A 16,120-nucleotide genomic window follows, 5' to 3' on the forward strand; every position below is an offset into this window, starting at 1 on the left:
CTAGTGTTCGGACATGGTAATTGTAGTATCATTAATATGACAGAAAATTAACTGGTACGTGTGCTGGTAGAACGTAGTGTGGTTTCCTGAGCTGAAAATACAAGTACCTGTTTAAAGTTGTGACTCAGTTCAGTTGTACACCTCAATGTGACTTTATTCTTCCATTAGCAGCTTACAGACTTGAAGTAATGTGCTGATGACGTGTAACACCAGAGTTTTTTGGTCACAAAATAGCAAAGAAAAACAATCTATCTTCAAACAGTGTCTGGTTTTAACCACCATTTTATTTGGCATAATTTAAAATCATCTCACTGTTAGTTCATTTATACAAATATGCTTTTGTTATATATAAAACAATTACAAACAGATTTCTACAAATCAAGTTCCCAGTGTAAAAGCGTAGTACCACGCACACGGTAGCATACAGCTCTGGGACACAGAGAGCCCACAGGTGTATGTTCCACTTCAACAGCATTATCTGAGTGAAATCAGGACACGGCAAAAAAAAACAAAAAAACAAACTCCCCACAGTTGACAGTTTGACATATTATGCACTTACATTCAACCCTCCACACACCGACCTGGGAAATTTTCACACATCCTTTGGCAGATCTCAAACCGCATTACTGTTGATACACAAAGTCTCCTGCTCGTGTTGCGTTTCGGTTACTCTAGACTTTACACAGGCCACAATCTAGGTTGACTTATAATACACCCCGCTCAAGTGAGTAAATGAAAATAACTATAGTAAAAAGGGTTGCTGGTATTTACTGGCAGCGTTAAGCACAAATTAGCAACCAGTCATTACTAAAAAAATATTTTTATAAAATGTATAAAAATCTTCAGATGTGACAAGGCACGTTCCACCAACGCATCTCTTGCTAACCGTATGTGCAAGTTGTGCTTGTGCCTTTGCCCTCACTGCAACGTGCAATGCAGGGATGCAAACCACAATCTGTTAAGAGGTGTGGGCCACGAGCACTGCCTTTCTTGTGCTCCGTTTCACAAATGCAACAGACTTGCCGTGCAAGATGTCAGTTTAGCACCTGTGTCTTACAAAGGGTGCTGCGAGAAGAGTGTGTTTACTGGCAGAAAGCTAGTGAAAAATGACAAAAATGAAGAGTTGGTTGGACCTGCATTTATATATTAAAAAAAAAAAAAAAAAAAAGGCCATGTGGCTCTCTCATCACTTTAATGAGAACCTTTGGGTTTGAAAAAGGAGCACTGCTATGGTCTTTGGTTTACATAAGGCACCGGACCAAACAAAAAAGCTCCTTCTATAATGAAGATAATCAGTCATTACTTGTCGTATTAACTAGGCAGCTATGACACAGTGCTTCTGATGAAGATGAAATGGTATTCCACTATCCAAGAAAATATAGGAAAATAAGTGTATATAGCCTAGCACAAGCCAGTTTAAACATATTCTGGTATCATTATACTGAATCAATTATGCAGTGGTCATAATCTGCTGACCTTAAATGTAAGGCAACAATGTAATTGGCATAGGGTGCATCATGGTGTTCTGGTTTATCAAATCTGAGTATTAACTATTACACACATACATCTTACTGATCAAATAAACATAAGCTATTACAAAAAATATATTCAACTTTGGCCATAACCACACTCGTCGGTTAAAAACATTTCAGGAAAAAAAGTCATTTACAGAGTAAATTCACCGTTATTAGACAAAATACAGTCTCTTTGACCCCCACCCCGTCAAAAAGTAATTCTTAGGCATGTTTTAATGGCACTCGGTGTGACCCCTCAAGAGTTAAGACGTAGACAGGGGAGAGCTGTACTACAACATTACTTCCCGATACGTCAGCTCAAGGAATCCTGTACCCATATGGGTTAATTTGGCGGAGGCCTTATGACACCTGCTCCTCTATTGCTGAAGAGGGCAAACGGTCGACTGCTTTTAATGGGTCCTGCTTATCTTCAAAGGCCTACTGGCTCTTCCATGCGTGGCAGTGAGAGAGCGGTGCAAGAGGCTGGAAGGGCAGCCTGCCAGACAGCTCTAACATGCCAGACTGGGCACAAGGAGAACCGCAGCTTGAGAGTTTAACCTCTAATCTGTGCATATAGGTTATGGGGTACTGGCATTTGTCCGAGAGTCATCACACCTTGTCTGGATTCAAGCTGCTTGAAATTAAAAACTTGTTCACCCTCTACTTGGCTGTTTATTACATGTTAATTGGCAAGTCAAAGCATCTTGATGGTGACGCTGCTTGAAACTCATGAGATGCAACCTAGGTGAGAGTATGAGGTAGTCATTATTTCTCCACCTGAACAAAGGCAGATCTCTTCTCTCCAGTCAAACAGGGTAGCTTGGTTGGTTGGTTTGGATCTTGTTATGGCTTCTGACAACCATGATCAGCATTTTAAAGGCAAAGCAGAGAAGCTATAAATCTAGAACAGATGTAAAATTGGAAAAAGTGTAAATATCAAAAGTTAAAATGTAAGAAAAATAGAGGAGATACGGTCAGTTGCCCCCATTTTGGCATTTTAGTCACTTTGGTGATGATGGCAACGGAGTGAAATCCTCCAGGAGATGAATAAGGAAGAGAGGAGTAACAGAGGTGCTGAAAACAAAGTCTAAACTGCTGGAGGTGGTATGGACGCAGCCAGATGATGACCTTCGTTCCTCAGCCTTCCTTTGCATCTGTGGATCTCCATCATCCCTCTCCACAGTCCAAATCTGGGAACCATTTATTACAACAGCACACACTTCTTCGGATTCTTTTTCGTTACTGGATACAACACTGCCCTCACAGCTTCAGCAAACACCTCCCTGACGCCATCCTGCAGCAGAGCAGAACACTCCATGTATTTAACAGCCCCAATCTGCTTGGCCAGGGCGTTGCCCTGCTGCTGGGTGGTAGGGGCCAGGCCCTGCTCCTTCAGCTTCTTCACTGTTTCTGCATCGCCCCTCAGGTCCCTCTTGGTGCCCACCAGCAGGATGGGCACGTTGGGGCAGTGGTGAGACACCTCGGGGTGCCACTTGTGCCTCACATTGGCGTGGGAGGAGGGGCTGCCAATGGAAAAGCAGATGATGAAAACGTTGGTCTGGGGATAGGAGAGAGTGCGCAGGCGGTCATATTCCTCCTGGCCTGCCGTGTCCCACAAGTTGAGGCTGACAGTGCGGCCGTCTACGCTCATCTGAGCACTGTAGTTGTCAAACACTGTGGGAATGTATTCTTCGGGGAAGGCATTGGTGGTATAAGAGATGAGTAGGCACGTTTTACCCACTGCCCCGTCACCCACCACCACACACTTTATGGTCTGCATCCTGCCTACGACCACTGGGTCTGCAGCACCTGACAACAGAAGGAGACAAAGAAAAAAACAAAGGCACCTGGGTAACTTCTAATTACAATGTCTCATCATCTGAGAAGCTAATCTAAAATGTTCAGTCAGTAAAAAAAAAAAAAAAAAAAAAAAGGTGATTATTAAACTTAACTACCAAAAAGTAAAAACACCGGTCAGTAACTTCTTTTCTTTACTATAATACAGTTTTTTTTTTTTAATCTACTTAACGTTAGCAGGAGAGCTAACCACCGCCAACGTTAGCTCATCGACGCAATTAACGTAACATGGGTTAGTTACAAGTCCACCGTCCGCTAATTAACAACATCTGGAAAGTTTACCGAACCACTCCTTTGAACGGAGGCCAACGAGTGAATCGAAAGCGTAACATTAACGTGACTTATCTGGCGTTTGTTATTTCGCACTGTTCATTTATGATACTAGGCGTTCCCCCCCGGTGGCTAGCATCAAGCTAAGGAACTAGCGCATTTGGTGGCTAACAAGCTAGCTAGTTAGCAAACAAGTTGAAACTTTATTTGCAGGCCACTTCTCGAGAAAGCTTTGTTCCTGGCCCATAACCTCCTACAAGTTACTCTAAAAATTCTATTATGTTCTAATATATGTCTCGCCAGCAGTAAGTTGCTGTAACGGTGAAATTTGAAGGGTTTTGTGACTTACCGCCACTCGGCTTTCGATCTCTTTTTGCCTGGTATAGTCAATCACAGCCGCATCCGGGGAGCTGTCCATTACGTAAAAGTCGACACGCGGAAACAATGCACGCTGGGAGTTGTAGTTTCGTTTTGTGAGCGTCGTTTGTGAGACACTAGATGGCGCTGTTAAACCGCCATGCTTTCCCATTTAGCTGTAGGTGCAGGTGTGATGACAGAAAATTGTAGTTGAAATTGTGATTTCTGCCCAGAAATATTGAGTTTTGTTTAAATGAAAGTAGCAATACTTCAACGTAAAAAAATACTCTTTTACAAGTCTTGCATTCATAATAGTACAGAAGTATATTGCAACTAGAAACAAAAGTGAAAGTACTCAACAGTGTGTTATTTCTGGATTTACTGTTGCATTAAAGTGTAAATAGCATTTCTATTTATGGTGTAGCCCGTCAAAGTGTTATTTGCTTTATGCTACTTTATATGATCTTGTATTTGGTATGTAAAATCTTAATCTACAGACGTAAAATAAATGGATGGTAAATAGTGCAATAGGCTATAAGATATTGAAGTAAGGTATTAGTATTATGTAGCAGGACTCAGCTAAAGTACATGTACCTCAAAACTATAGGAGTAGTCTATTTGAATACATTTATTTTCCCCCACTGCTCCTACCTACACAGAAAAACTCTCTAATTGTTTCCCCTCGCCAAAGTCATATTTAACTGCATTATAGATGTATGAATGTTCGGCATTATATTTTACCTGCAACAAACCATGAATGTGACTCCTTGATCACAATTATTAGCCTTTAGAAACAGAATACAACTTGTAAAAAACCATAGACCGTATAATCTGTCTCTGAAAAGTGCCAACTGCTGAAAAAGGTGTCCCTAAATCTTACTATCTAACACTTTAAATCCATTCAATCTCACTGCAGGTGAGGGAGGCTGTTCCTGGATTTCACCAGTCTGTTAACACTTGAGTCTGAGTGTGTGGCTTTCTGCTATGACTTTACCCTTTCTCTTGAACTTGCTACATTCTCACCATTAAATGCCACAGTGTCATCGTGTTTGCATACATACCTCACATACAAACAGGCCATAAAACAATCCTGTCCCCTGTCTTTTGGACTTCATCCTGTCTTTGGTCAGCACTGGTATTAAAGCCCATATATCACTTATTCACCTTCAAACAAGTCATTATTCTCACTCAGCCAGCGCTTTCAGGTCAATGCAGAATACACGAAGGCAGCTAAAAGAGGGATCACTTTAGACTACTCTGTCCTGCACCCCTGGAGACCCGTTGATGATGTCACCTCTATACACTGAGGCAGGTTAAGAGGCCAGCGCTGACCGACAACCGGACACTCAAGAACACAAAGAGGCACCGGTTTATTGCCTTTCCCAAGAGGTTCTGGCGTCACTGCGGCCTATAAAGAGAGAATTCCCACTGGGACCCTACACCCACAGTCACCCTCCACCCCAACCCTTGCACCCCGCTATTCTGCCAGGAGATTCCCCGCGACGTCTGTAGCATTTCCATGACAACAGCCACTGACAGAGATGGGGGTGACTGTGTCAAGAGATGCAGCAAGAGGGAGTTCAGATGAGAGGGAGGGAGAAAAATAAGGGTGACAAGAAGAGAGAGGACAGCAAGATGCAAGAGCAGCAATTTAAGAGGAAGAGCGGGGACCTTGAAAGTAAAAGTGCTCGTCTGAATACAAAACCGATAAACAGATGTGAACATATACCAACAACACAGACACTTTTTAATTCAACTGATGAGCACCTTTCTCAAAGACACACACTAATATTCAGATCACCGTCTTTATTCGTCTTCTCTTATTTATAAATCCACATAATACAGTGAATAACAACCAATGCTATTCAATAAAGTTATAGAATCTTTTGACATAAAATAAACATGACAGCAATCATCTCCTTGCGGCCTCTTCTTCAGTTTGTAAAGTGCATCAGAACGATGAGGCCTCTCAACAAGAGGATTAACAGTTCAATATTGTACCAAGTTCAGTTTGGACTGTAAGACCGCCAAGTGTGAGAACACAATGATCACTTAGCAGAAGGGACACAGTATTCAAAACATTTGGAAGATTTCCTAAAACAAACAAAACATATTTTTTCCCCCATGTAAGACAGATTGAAACTGTGTCCGGAATTTCAAAATTCTTTCAATGCACACTTGTACAGACTAGGCACAGAGTAATGTCACTAGGTTGTGTTTTACTGTCGTGAATTAACCTTTCCTACAAAAGTTACTTGGGTCTTCTTGTGGTGTCCTATTGCCTGCAAAGGACATGAATGAGTGTAAGAAGAGGTAGGATTTGGAGGATCTACTATTCAACTATCGGGCAACGCACGTGAGATACAGTCCCCACTGCTCCCAGTGCAGCTCACATATGTAGAACCTAAGCACTAAGTACTACATATACGAATTTCATAAAAGTTGAATGTAGACGACCTAGAGCTGATTAAGACGAGAAATCTGACTGATGACTCACACTCTTCATGAATACCCACACTGTATATATTACTGAAATGTATAAAGGCATGAAAAGACTGCACAGTACAAGGACTTATTCACTTCCATCACTTCCACAGTGGCTGGGCTGCTGCTGTGGCTCGAGGCATTTTGGGACCAGGTATCCGTGAAGCTGTGGGGATTTTAGAGCTAGCAGGAGAGGTGCTTGTGCTTGTTGTCTTGGCAGTTTTATTTCGGGCAGCAGATATGACAGCCGTGCGTATGGTCTTGGCCGTGGCGGAGGACGGGCTGTGGGCAGTGCGAGGCTGGGAGGGCACCTGAGTCTCAGAGTTAGGGGCGAGTCGTTTTGACACACGGAGAGGAGATCCTCTGATGAAGGCTGTCTGGGTGCTGCCTGAGACCTTCTCTGGTAAGGATCTGTCTGAGGTCCTGCGGGTCAAGGTGGGTTTTACTGGGGTCTGTGTCTCACTTATAGTCCTCTCACGTGTGCTATTACTGCGTTTCACCTCTGTCTGACTGATGGCAGGCCGTGAGACAGGAGACGAACGCATGGATATGCTGCGAGGAGTGGACAGCCGGGTGGGAGTGGGTGGGTTAGTAGGGGCTGGAGCTCCATTTGAAGGCTCAGTTTTGGAGCGCACCCTGGGAATGCTTGTGCTATTAGAAGGTCCCGTGCGTGACATAAGTCCCCTTTTGGCCCCTATTCCACTACGCACAGGGATCTTCATAGTTCGAGCCTCCTCCTTTGATGTAGGAGACCCTGGAGTTGTCCCCTCTCGAAGGTCAACCTCCCTCTCTTTCCTCCACTTGGAGCAGAGGCTCGGTGCGGGTCGTGGGAGTGGAGAGGTTGGGGGTGACAAGGCATCATAGCATCGGAGGCCTTTCACCAGAGTGTGGCACTCCAGTGTTTCACCCACACGCGAGTATGACCTTACTGTCTCCCTCTCAGAACTTGGCAAATCAGAATACTCCTCTGGCTGTGATTTGCTGAACTCAGGTAGACTGGAGGTCATCCAGTTCTCCTTCACAGGTGCGGAAGCTACTTCAGGGTTAGTGTGCTTTAAACCTGCCTCAGGCATCACAACACTTGTTGTTGTTGTTGTTGTGGTGGGCATCTCTCTCGCCTGTGGTTGTGACTGGACCCTCTCTGGAGCATTTACAGATGATTGTGATTGGCTCTCATATCTCTGGTACTTTAAGGACCCAGCCCTGGTGTCACTGTGGGAAAGTATTCCACTTGTATGAAGAGGTACAGACTCATCAAAACAGGAGACATTAGATTTAGTCTGAATAGAGTGAGTATTGTCTGTCACTGCCAGGCCAAACCTACGTCTATGAGTAGAGGTCTGGCTTTTAACACAAAGGGCAGTTGTATCAGCGGGTATAGCAGCAGAGTTCGTACAGGAACTTGGTGAAGATTCAGTGGTCATCGAAACCACGTGTTCATGTGAAATCTCAGCTTCTTTTTCAAGTCCTGTTGCCTTCGGATGGCCTTGCAGCACATAAGAAACGCTCTCAGGCCCGTGTTGCTTGACTGTGAAGCCACGTCCATGCTGAGAATGACTAAATGTAGCAACGTGTGAGTCCTGAACTGCGTCCATGCGCCGGTTAGTTGCTTGGCTGTCCTGAGACCTGCTCCCTCTACCCAGAACAGGATCTTGGTCGATGGGGGAACATGTGCCGTCTGTCTCTGGGGAGCTACAAAGCACAGCTGCGGTCTCATGGTCAGAGGAGCTGTTAGAGTGATAACTGGTTGATGTCGGACTGCTGCCCAGCTCAGGGAAGCTCTTGAACAGCGATGAGTTATGGAGATGGCCGTCATTGTTGAGGTGATGGGAAAGTCTGCGGGACTCGGAGCTTCTCAGGCTACGTCGGTTCCAAGTGTAGCTCAAGTTCTTCTCTAGCAGTTTCTCTAGCTCATCTTGGTTCTCCTGTCTGTGAGGCTCTCTGGCAAGGCTGAGGCCCAGGTCCAGCCCCGTACAGACAGCCAGAGAGCGGCGCTTTTCCCCCATCTCACGCTGACGCTCCAGACGTTTCTGCTCCTTCAGCTCCCGCTCCGCATTCTCCTGTAGAAAAGGAAAGGAATCATGTATTTGTCAGTGAGTCTTAGTGCTGAATTGTCTGAACTTTTTTAGTCAGTATTTATGTTTTAATCAATGGATATTTCAATTAATTTCTCAATCTAACCTGAACAGCTTTTTGGAAGCGGTGGCAAAACGAATTGAAGACCCTGCAAGCCTCCTCTAGTTTGAAGGTGCTGTCATCTTCACAGAAGAACTCCACCAGAGCCTGACTAGACATCCTCATGCCCTCCACCTCATCCTCCGCCTCCTTCAGACGCTCCTCAGCCACCTGCACACAGGCACAGTTTACACAGTCATCCTTTGAAATAAGTTCTCTGCATAATTCATTACTTTACCTAAAAACAAATGTCGGATGGACAGGTTGTAAACCATCAGATAAAGTTTTTATATATTACAGACTAGGTTTCATACCTCTAGGAAAGGTTGCGTGTGCTGTTGAATCTCTGCCTCAGTCTGGATGTTTGCCTTGAGGGCCACCACTCTGCTTTTTAACTTGGATAAGTCCTCCATCACAGACTCCTCAGACAACCTGCAGGAGATGACATATAATACAATTTTAATAAGAACTGTACAGAAAAAACTGTGTTACATGTCTTGAGAAAGGTGTCATAACCAAAAATAGGTAACAAATGAATGCAAATGACTTCATTTCTTTTACATAGACTGAAGTTCTAGACTTGAGTTCTGTCAATTTATATGCCCAGAAAGATTGCATTGCATGAGTGATATTCTTTACTTTTGAAAGTAGAATTAGGCTGGGCACTCCTTGGCACCTTGCAGAGAAACTCTCCAACAAAACTCTCCAGCAGAGCTTAAATATTGGCTTGGAGTATAAATGTTGTCATGACCCACTTTCACTCAGGGAGCGAGCTATTGCTAACAGCTGGGCGCCTTGTTCTGATACAAGAATGCAATAGATTTACAATACATTTGTTTTAGCAGCCTTGTGGGGTGTATTAATGTTATTAAGCAGGTCTTGTATATTCCCTCAGACACAGTTACTGTAGGATTTGATGGGATTTTTGGGAAGAGACTGACCTGGAGGCGGACCCAACATGGCCTAGTTGGCCGGGAAATGAAAGTAAACTCTGGTCTTTTTTCACAGCTTCCTGTGGAGACAAACACAAATGATTATTCAGCTATTGTTTCAAAAGAAGCAACACGTCATTTGTGAATGTTGACAAAATCATATGCTCTGTGGAGCAGTCTGGCTTGAGGGTTATGAGAGTATATTGTTCTCTTAAAACTTTGTGGTCAGAAAAGATAGATGGGGTTCATATCATTTTCAAAAACAGCCATTTTTATTTATTTTCCTAAATTATGTTTATATGCACCCATTGTTGCAAAAACGGTGAAAAGTATTTTACAAAAAATTTTTCAATCAACAATATTAAGGCTTTTTTACTATATAGCTTTCCACAAATACCGTTACAAACAATACATGTCCACTTCAAAAAGAAAAGTCTTTATGAACTTTAAAAAAAGGAGTTTGCTGGCACATAAACAGCTGTTTAAATAAGGAGGCGTACTTCATCTCCTTCTGTTGTCATGCGATTCCTGTGACTTACTTCAGCACCTGTTAGATTTTACAGGATACTGTCTTACTACACATACATTTCACATCTTACCATAGCTACAAAATGCAGCAAATTCATTCCCGGCTTGTTGGCTTTGGTGTCAGCCAGTTTGAGCAGCGATGAAATCCGGAAACCAGCGGCATTGCCTGCATACCCACCCTGAGAAGCCACATACAAGGTCAAAATAAAACAGACACGCACAACATGTGACAACTTTAAACAAATAATGATACAAAACCCAGGTGCACAGTCAGAGTGACGCCCCTGAACACACGCCCAGACCCCATAGCCACTGGTGTATTATACGCAGATAAAAGGACTGATTCTGCTTTGTCAGGCTGAAGAAAAGAAAATAAATAAAATAAAGAAGCACTCACAGCATTCATATAGTTTCCTGCTTTCAGCACCAAACGAAGGATGGAGTGTAATTCAGGACAGCTCAGCAGTTCTAGGAGAGTCAAAGACAGAGATTCAATATTCAGCCTCAAGGTTGAGGAATAATGAGTATGAATGTGTATGAAGCTAACATCAAGGCCTTAAAATGAGTCAGCAACTTTGTTTTGAAGAACTGACACTCAAGTTTACTGGCAAACTAAACTTAATATAACTGATACCATGTTTCTCCTCTATCAGTAAGTCACAAGAATGCATTCTGGGTCCAAACTTCTCATTCATAACAGGAGCCTTTCAAAGGGCCAACACAGACCAGGATCTTTATAGTGGTTGGGGACACGACTCCCTGCTGTTAACGTTACCTCTGGCCGCCTCCCTCAGACATCTGGCTGCCACACACAGAGAGGTCACAGCAGGGTCAAACTCTTGCTGTAGGATCATGGCGTCCAGACGAAGCCGAAAACTAATGGAAGAGAGACGGATGGATAGATGGACAGGGGTGAGTGATGACAGAGACAAAAAGGCACTCCTGACAGATCAATCATCAGTTAAACAAACACACGTCAACACAAAGTGAAGCATGTGAGCATGACCAGTGTCAGATACAAATAAACAGGAAGAAAAGCCTTTTTAAAATGCTTAAAAAACAATCAGTAGTAAAAGTACAGGGGATATTCTTGCTAATTGTATCCAATCTAGGGCTGAGGCTGTACCTGGGGACTTCCACCAACAGCAGGATGAAAAGATCAGGCTCTCCTAGCCAGCTCCGCTCCCCACTGAACCTCTTCAGGCGAGACTCCTGAGAGAGAACAGATTTTTTTTAAATCTGGAAAACTAAAACACAACATGCAGTTAACAGTCAATTCCAATATCTTTCAGCGTTGCCCTTCTCTGGAAACTGACCACATCACACGACATGGTGTAATGGCAAACTTTTGATCATCCTAACCAGAGCCAGATGATGAGTAAGAGAAGGAAGGGAGGGGGGGAGGGGGCTGTCATAGTTGTATTTGTACGCCAAAAAAAGGCTCTACCTCCTCATTGTCGGGCAGCAATTTGCAGAGCTCTGAGAGTTTCTCTGCTCCGTAACGGTCTCCGGCACCCCGCCTGATATCTTCAACTATCTCCTTAGCAGGCCTGCGGAAAAATAACACATGTTTGGTATGACATCATTGTTAACATGCAACCCAGGGTTGTCAGACTGAGAAAACTCCCGTTAAGAGCAGTATCAGCTCTTTGTTTTGCCTTGATCACACAATATTTAGGCTTATCCCACTCTTATCAGTCAGAGTGCTGAGGAGAGAGGGTTGTTTGACGCCACACTGGCGACACAAAAATGGCATATCCACTGGGCAAATATAAAGCAGACGTGCAGGGGAAATTTCCTGAGAGGCCTTGGGATGTCAAGGTGAAAGAGCAGAAACTGAACTGACTGAATGTTTGACCTCTGACTTACTTCCTCTGAGTGACACATCAGTCCTCTATTCCAGCAGTTTTCCATTATCTTCTCCCCTCCCCCTCATCTTACAGCCCATCACACATGCTCATACTCCATTATGTGCATGCTACTGTGTGTGTTTGCCTTTTAATCCCTAACCAACTCTCCTTGTTCAACATTCACATTTATACTTTAATTGTCTGACACACAGTTCCTATGAAGAAGCAGACGGTATAGAATTAATAATTTTTTATACTTCAACTTCAAAACGGAAACACAGTTTAACACTCTTATTATGCGTTGCGTTATTTGCCCAAACCAGTTCTACTGAAAACAAAATGCTGGGTGAAATAACCTATAAATAGAACCATCACATAATAATAAGATATTAATGTGACTACTCAGACACTGATGTCTGACAACACAAAACCATATTTTGTTTAAACTACACCCACATTTCAACAGAGGCTCTGTCTTTGTTTAGAACAGAGGGCAAATAAGCTCCCAACAAGACAAATGTTTGTGTACTCAATAGACGCTTTTCACATAATGGCTTCCCCTACAAGTCTTGACAAATCTAGTTTAGAAAAGAACCGCTCTTCAGTTAAGAGGCGCACAATTGAGTCTCCGTGAGCGTTTCACTCAGACACGTGGAGGCATGACAAATAGCCACTCAGCACTTCTTTCCCATGTCTTTGCTTCATTATTTCTACCGTGATTTTCACCATCAAAATGTTAATCACAATGTTTCAGACATTAAACTGAATGTAAGCATGCTTTAACGATGATTAAACAGCCTTATTCGTCACAAGAAGTGCAGCTTTGTTTGACCCAGGACAACATGCTAAACAGGCTTTAGAGGATGGATGAATATGACAGACCACCAGTGGGGTTTCTCTCGGTAGGGGGTAGCTTTAACATTAGACAGCCTTTAAGAGCATCAGCAGGTGTCATCTCTGACTCCCAAGGCTATACCCGGCCACTTCATCACCACCCTCCCCTCAAGACCCCCCCGAAACCAAGCCACTCAGGGTGCACCCTCCCCTACACCTGTCCCCTGCAATATACTTGTCTCCCCCTCCCCACCACACATCTTCACTCCTGATGAGACTTCACACTTGCACAAACAACACAGACACCCAGCCACCTTTGATATATGGCCAAACACTCCACAGTTCAACTCAAGTGAAGTACTGTTCCCCTGAGCACAGTTGCACACACTTCTGTTTCCTGCTCTTAAAACTACTTTCAGTTTTGACTGATGGCGACCTCCAGCAAGTATAGACAAAAAGACAGAAACTGTTCAAGTGTACCAGACTGTTAAGAATAGGGCTGTAACTTACGATTCTATTCATTTTGATTAGTCTGCCAATTACCATCTTCATTAATTAATTTATTAATTAATTGTTTAGTCTATGAAATGTCAAAAAATTGTAAAGAAAATGTCCGTAGCAATGTCTCAACACTCGATTGTGACTTCAAATGTCTTGTTTTGTCTAGTCAACATTTCAGCATTAACATACTACTAACAATGAAGAAGTTGGAATAACTGAAACAATCTATTATCAAAAGATTGTTGAAAATCGTCTGTTGATCAAAAGACTAATTGTTTCAGCTCTAGTTAGTAATAAAGAAGCTTACATCTTGAACTGGCGTAGAAATATTCCAATGTTCATACTGCGTTTGGAGTCCAACAGGGAGATCTGTAACGAGGCAAACGAGATAAATAAGGGGAAGAAAAGTGCAAAAGAGATCACCATCTTTATACATAACTTAAAATGAACACTGCCATTCCCATGATCTGACCTCTTCCGAGCTGTCCTGGGGGGATCTGCAGCGGAGCAGAGCAGACCTGCGTCTCAGGGTGCTGGTTCTGTCCTGAGGCTTACTGTCCTTCTGACCAAACAGCTCATCCAGAGAATGGAGGTCTATGGGGAACTCGTCCTCGCCTGGGGCTGCCCCGCTCCACACACTCTTCCTCCCCTCCACCTTCTCTTTGGGGATGCGCTCCCAGTTAAGCTTCCTTAGCCGGCTCCGACGGGCACTGTCTGTCCGGCAAAACGGCGAAGAGGAAGAGGAGGATGAGGATTCAGGCGGAGGTGGGGGTGGAGGAGGAGGGGGTGGAGGTGGAGGTGGTGGAGGTGGCGGAGGGGCGACCAGCACAGGACGCGAATCCATGGCTGTCACTTCCACAACGTCAGAGGCAGCAGCGGGAAGGGCAGACTGTGTTCCATGAAAGGCACGAGGTTCCTTGATGGCCACAGTCAGGTTGATGAGCATAGAGGCTGTCTGGGATTTAGAGGGAAGGGTAACACTGGGTGCAAAGTCTCTACTTAGTCAGTCAGTGACGTCTTTTCCAGTTCCCAGCGAGCTCTAGTTCAAAGGTCAATCAATAGCTCCAGCCTAGGAAACAAGACAACAAAAAAATCATTGTATCAGGCATTACGGAGCACAGAAAGAGACTGGATATCAGTGTTATCCCGCAGTTTTTGCAACAACAAGCCAGTGAGGTAGGCCAATGACCTCACCTGAGCTTGTCTGACACCTGGCCTTACTTCTCCTTTCATTAGCATGACTCCAGCGCATTGACTGATCTAACAAGTAGCTGGAGCTAAAAATTTAACCCCTGATTCAACTTTCTGTGGAAGTTCAAGGCGTTTTGGGGAAAGTACTACCTGAACAAGATGAGCTGCCCCCCCCTCTCTAGGCTGTTTGAACAGCTTGTCTCATCCTGTTCAGTTTCACCTCACTGCATGCACACACACCTCCGCAGTGCACCCTCTTCCTTCTAATTAGAATATATGGAGACACCACAGGCAAGGTGAGATACAGGGTTAACCACAAAGCTGGGAAATAGAGGGGTCTGCAACCTCTTGAAATCATGACTTTAAATATTCTTCCTCTCGTTAGGAAAGGGAGGTTAACATCTGAAAGCTGGTTGCACACACTTGCAGCAGCAAGTTTTAAACGGGATTAGTAATGCAATTAGGAATGACTCAGAGGTTTCAGGTGTCTGGTTTAAGGGGAAAGTCTTTAATCATGACACGGCTTTGCGCTTGGCTAAAAACACATCCTCCCTCGCGCTCCTAATATGAATCACAACTTTTGGCACAACTGTTGCAGGGATGCGCCTGATCGCCAAGCTGTACCACGGAGCGCCGCAGGAGCGCGCTGCACAGAGGAAAAAAAAAGGAAAAGAAATACCGCCCTCCATCATTTCATGCGATCTGTATCTTGACAAGCTACAAATAATTTCCAGTAAAATGCTGTTACTCAAGAACTCGTGGGAAGCATGAAAAGTATGGAGGGGGGAGTGAGCTTTCAAGCAAATAAAAAAAACACAATTAAGGTCAGTTATAATAACTTTTTCAGGAGATTAAAGAAAACTTTTTCTTTTTTAATGATGACATTTGGTTTAAGGTGACAGACTTTGTTCTAATGTCCCGGTGGTTTATTCCTGTGAAAGTTGAGCTTTAACTAACATTAAAAATTATGTCTCAATTATAGGTTGACAAAACATTGTAGGAGTTGATTCGCGACACCCCAATCAAGTTATTTAACTTACCTGCAGTCAACGACTCCACTTCTCCAGTGAGGTACCCGCACAAACACCAGCGAGAGCTTGCGGGTTAATTAATTAGGAAACGTTAATAAAAGTGCGCTCCCATCCGAGGTTTTTCTTTGCTGTATCTTCTTTATCCCGGTAACTTGCGCCGCTCCACTCGCTGCTGTCCTCTTGTCTTTCTCAACTTACAGGGAAACTTCCACACGATCCACCAGGAGCGCGCATGCGCGTACCCGCACTCTGATATGCCTTGTATCCTCCCAGTTTTCCCATGGGCGGATTTAGGGTTGTCAGGTAGCAGCGCACTTGAGTTTAACTCCACTTTTGTCCACTTTTAGACTTTGAAGATGTTGTGATGAGACTGAATTTCTGGTGTGTTAACTGTGTTGAAAAAAATCTAATAAAACTATTAAGATCCTCATCACAATCAATAACTATTGATACTATTTAAATTCTTGTATTTCTTTTAATCTTTCAGAGGAATCGTTTTAATAGCCTTGATACCTCATTTAATGCATTTACAATAATGTTTGCCAAGCCCAGATAAGATTGTACATGAAAGCTTGCTGTCAGGAGCTGTACTGACA

The 16,120-nt window shown here is 43.6% G+C and overlaps 2 protein-coding genes across 2 annotated transcripts; both read right to left on the bottom strand.

Annotated features, from left to right (window-relative positions):
* Positions 1-264: 264 nt before the first annotated feature.
* Positions 265-4,087, bottom strand: rhogd (ras homolog gene family, member Gd). Its single transcript, XM_051419610.1, has 2 exons — positions 3,991-4,087; positions 265-3,323 (listed from the first exon to the last, which is right to left on the bottom strand). The coding sequence occupies exon 2, from the start codon at positions 3,292-3,294 to the stop codon at positions 2,719-2,721; it is 576 nt and encodes a 191-aa protein (XP_051275570.1). The 5' UTR covers positions 3,295-3,323; positions 3,991-4,087; the 3' UTR covers positions 265-2,718.
* A 1,702-nt stretch (positions 4,088-5,789) lies between these two features.
* fhdc2 (FH2 domain containing 2) lies at positions 5,790-15,740 on the bottom strand. The gene is made up of 12 exons (XM_051419609.1): positions 15,534-15,740; positions 13,775-14,371; positions 13,610-13,671; positions 11,565-11,667; positions 11,244-11,329; positions 10,893-10,993; positions 10,515-10,585; positions 10,189-10,296; positions 9,599-9,669; positions 8,972-9,089; positions 8,664-8,828; positions 5,790-8,542 (listed from the first exon to the last, which is right to left on the bottom strand). The coding sequence occupies exons 2-12, from the start codon at positions 14,246-14,248 to the stop codon at positions 6,584-6,586; spliced, it is 3,318 nt and encodes a 1,105-aa protein (XP_051275569.1). The 5' UTR covers positions 14,249-14,371; positions 15,534-15,740; the 3' UTR covers positions 5,790-6,583.
* Between the last annotated feature and the right edge of the window lie 380 nt (positions 15,741-16,120).

The sequence above is a fragment of the Dicentrarchus labrax genome, unplaced genomic scaffold (genome assembly GCF_905237075.1).
Source record: "Dicentrarchus labrax unplaced genomic scaffold, dlabrax2021, whole genome shotgun sequence".
NCBI lineage: Eukaryota > Metazoa > Chordata > Actinopteri > Moronidae > Dicentrarchus > Dicentrarchus labrax.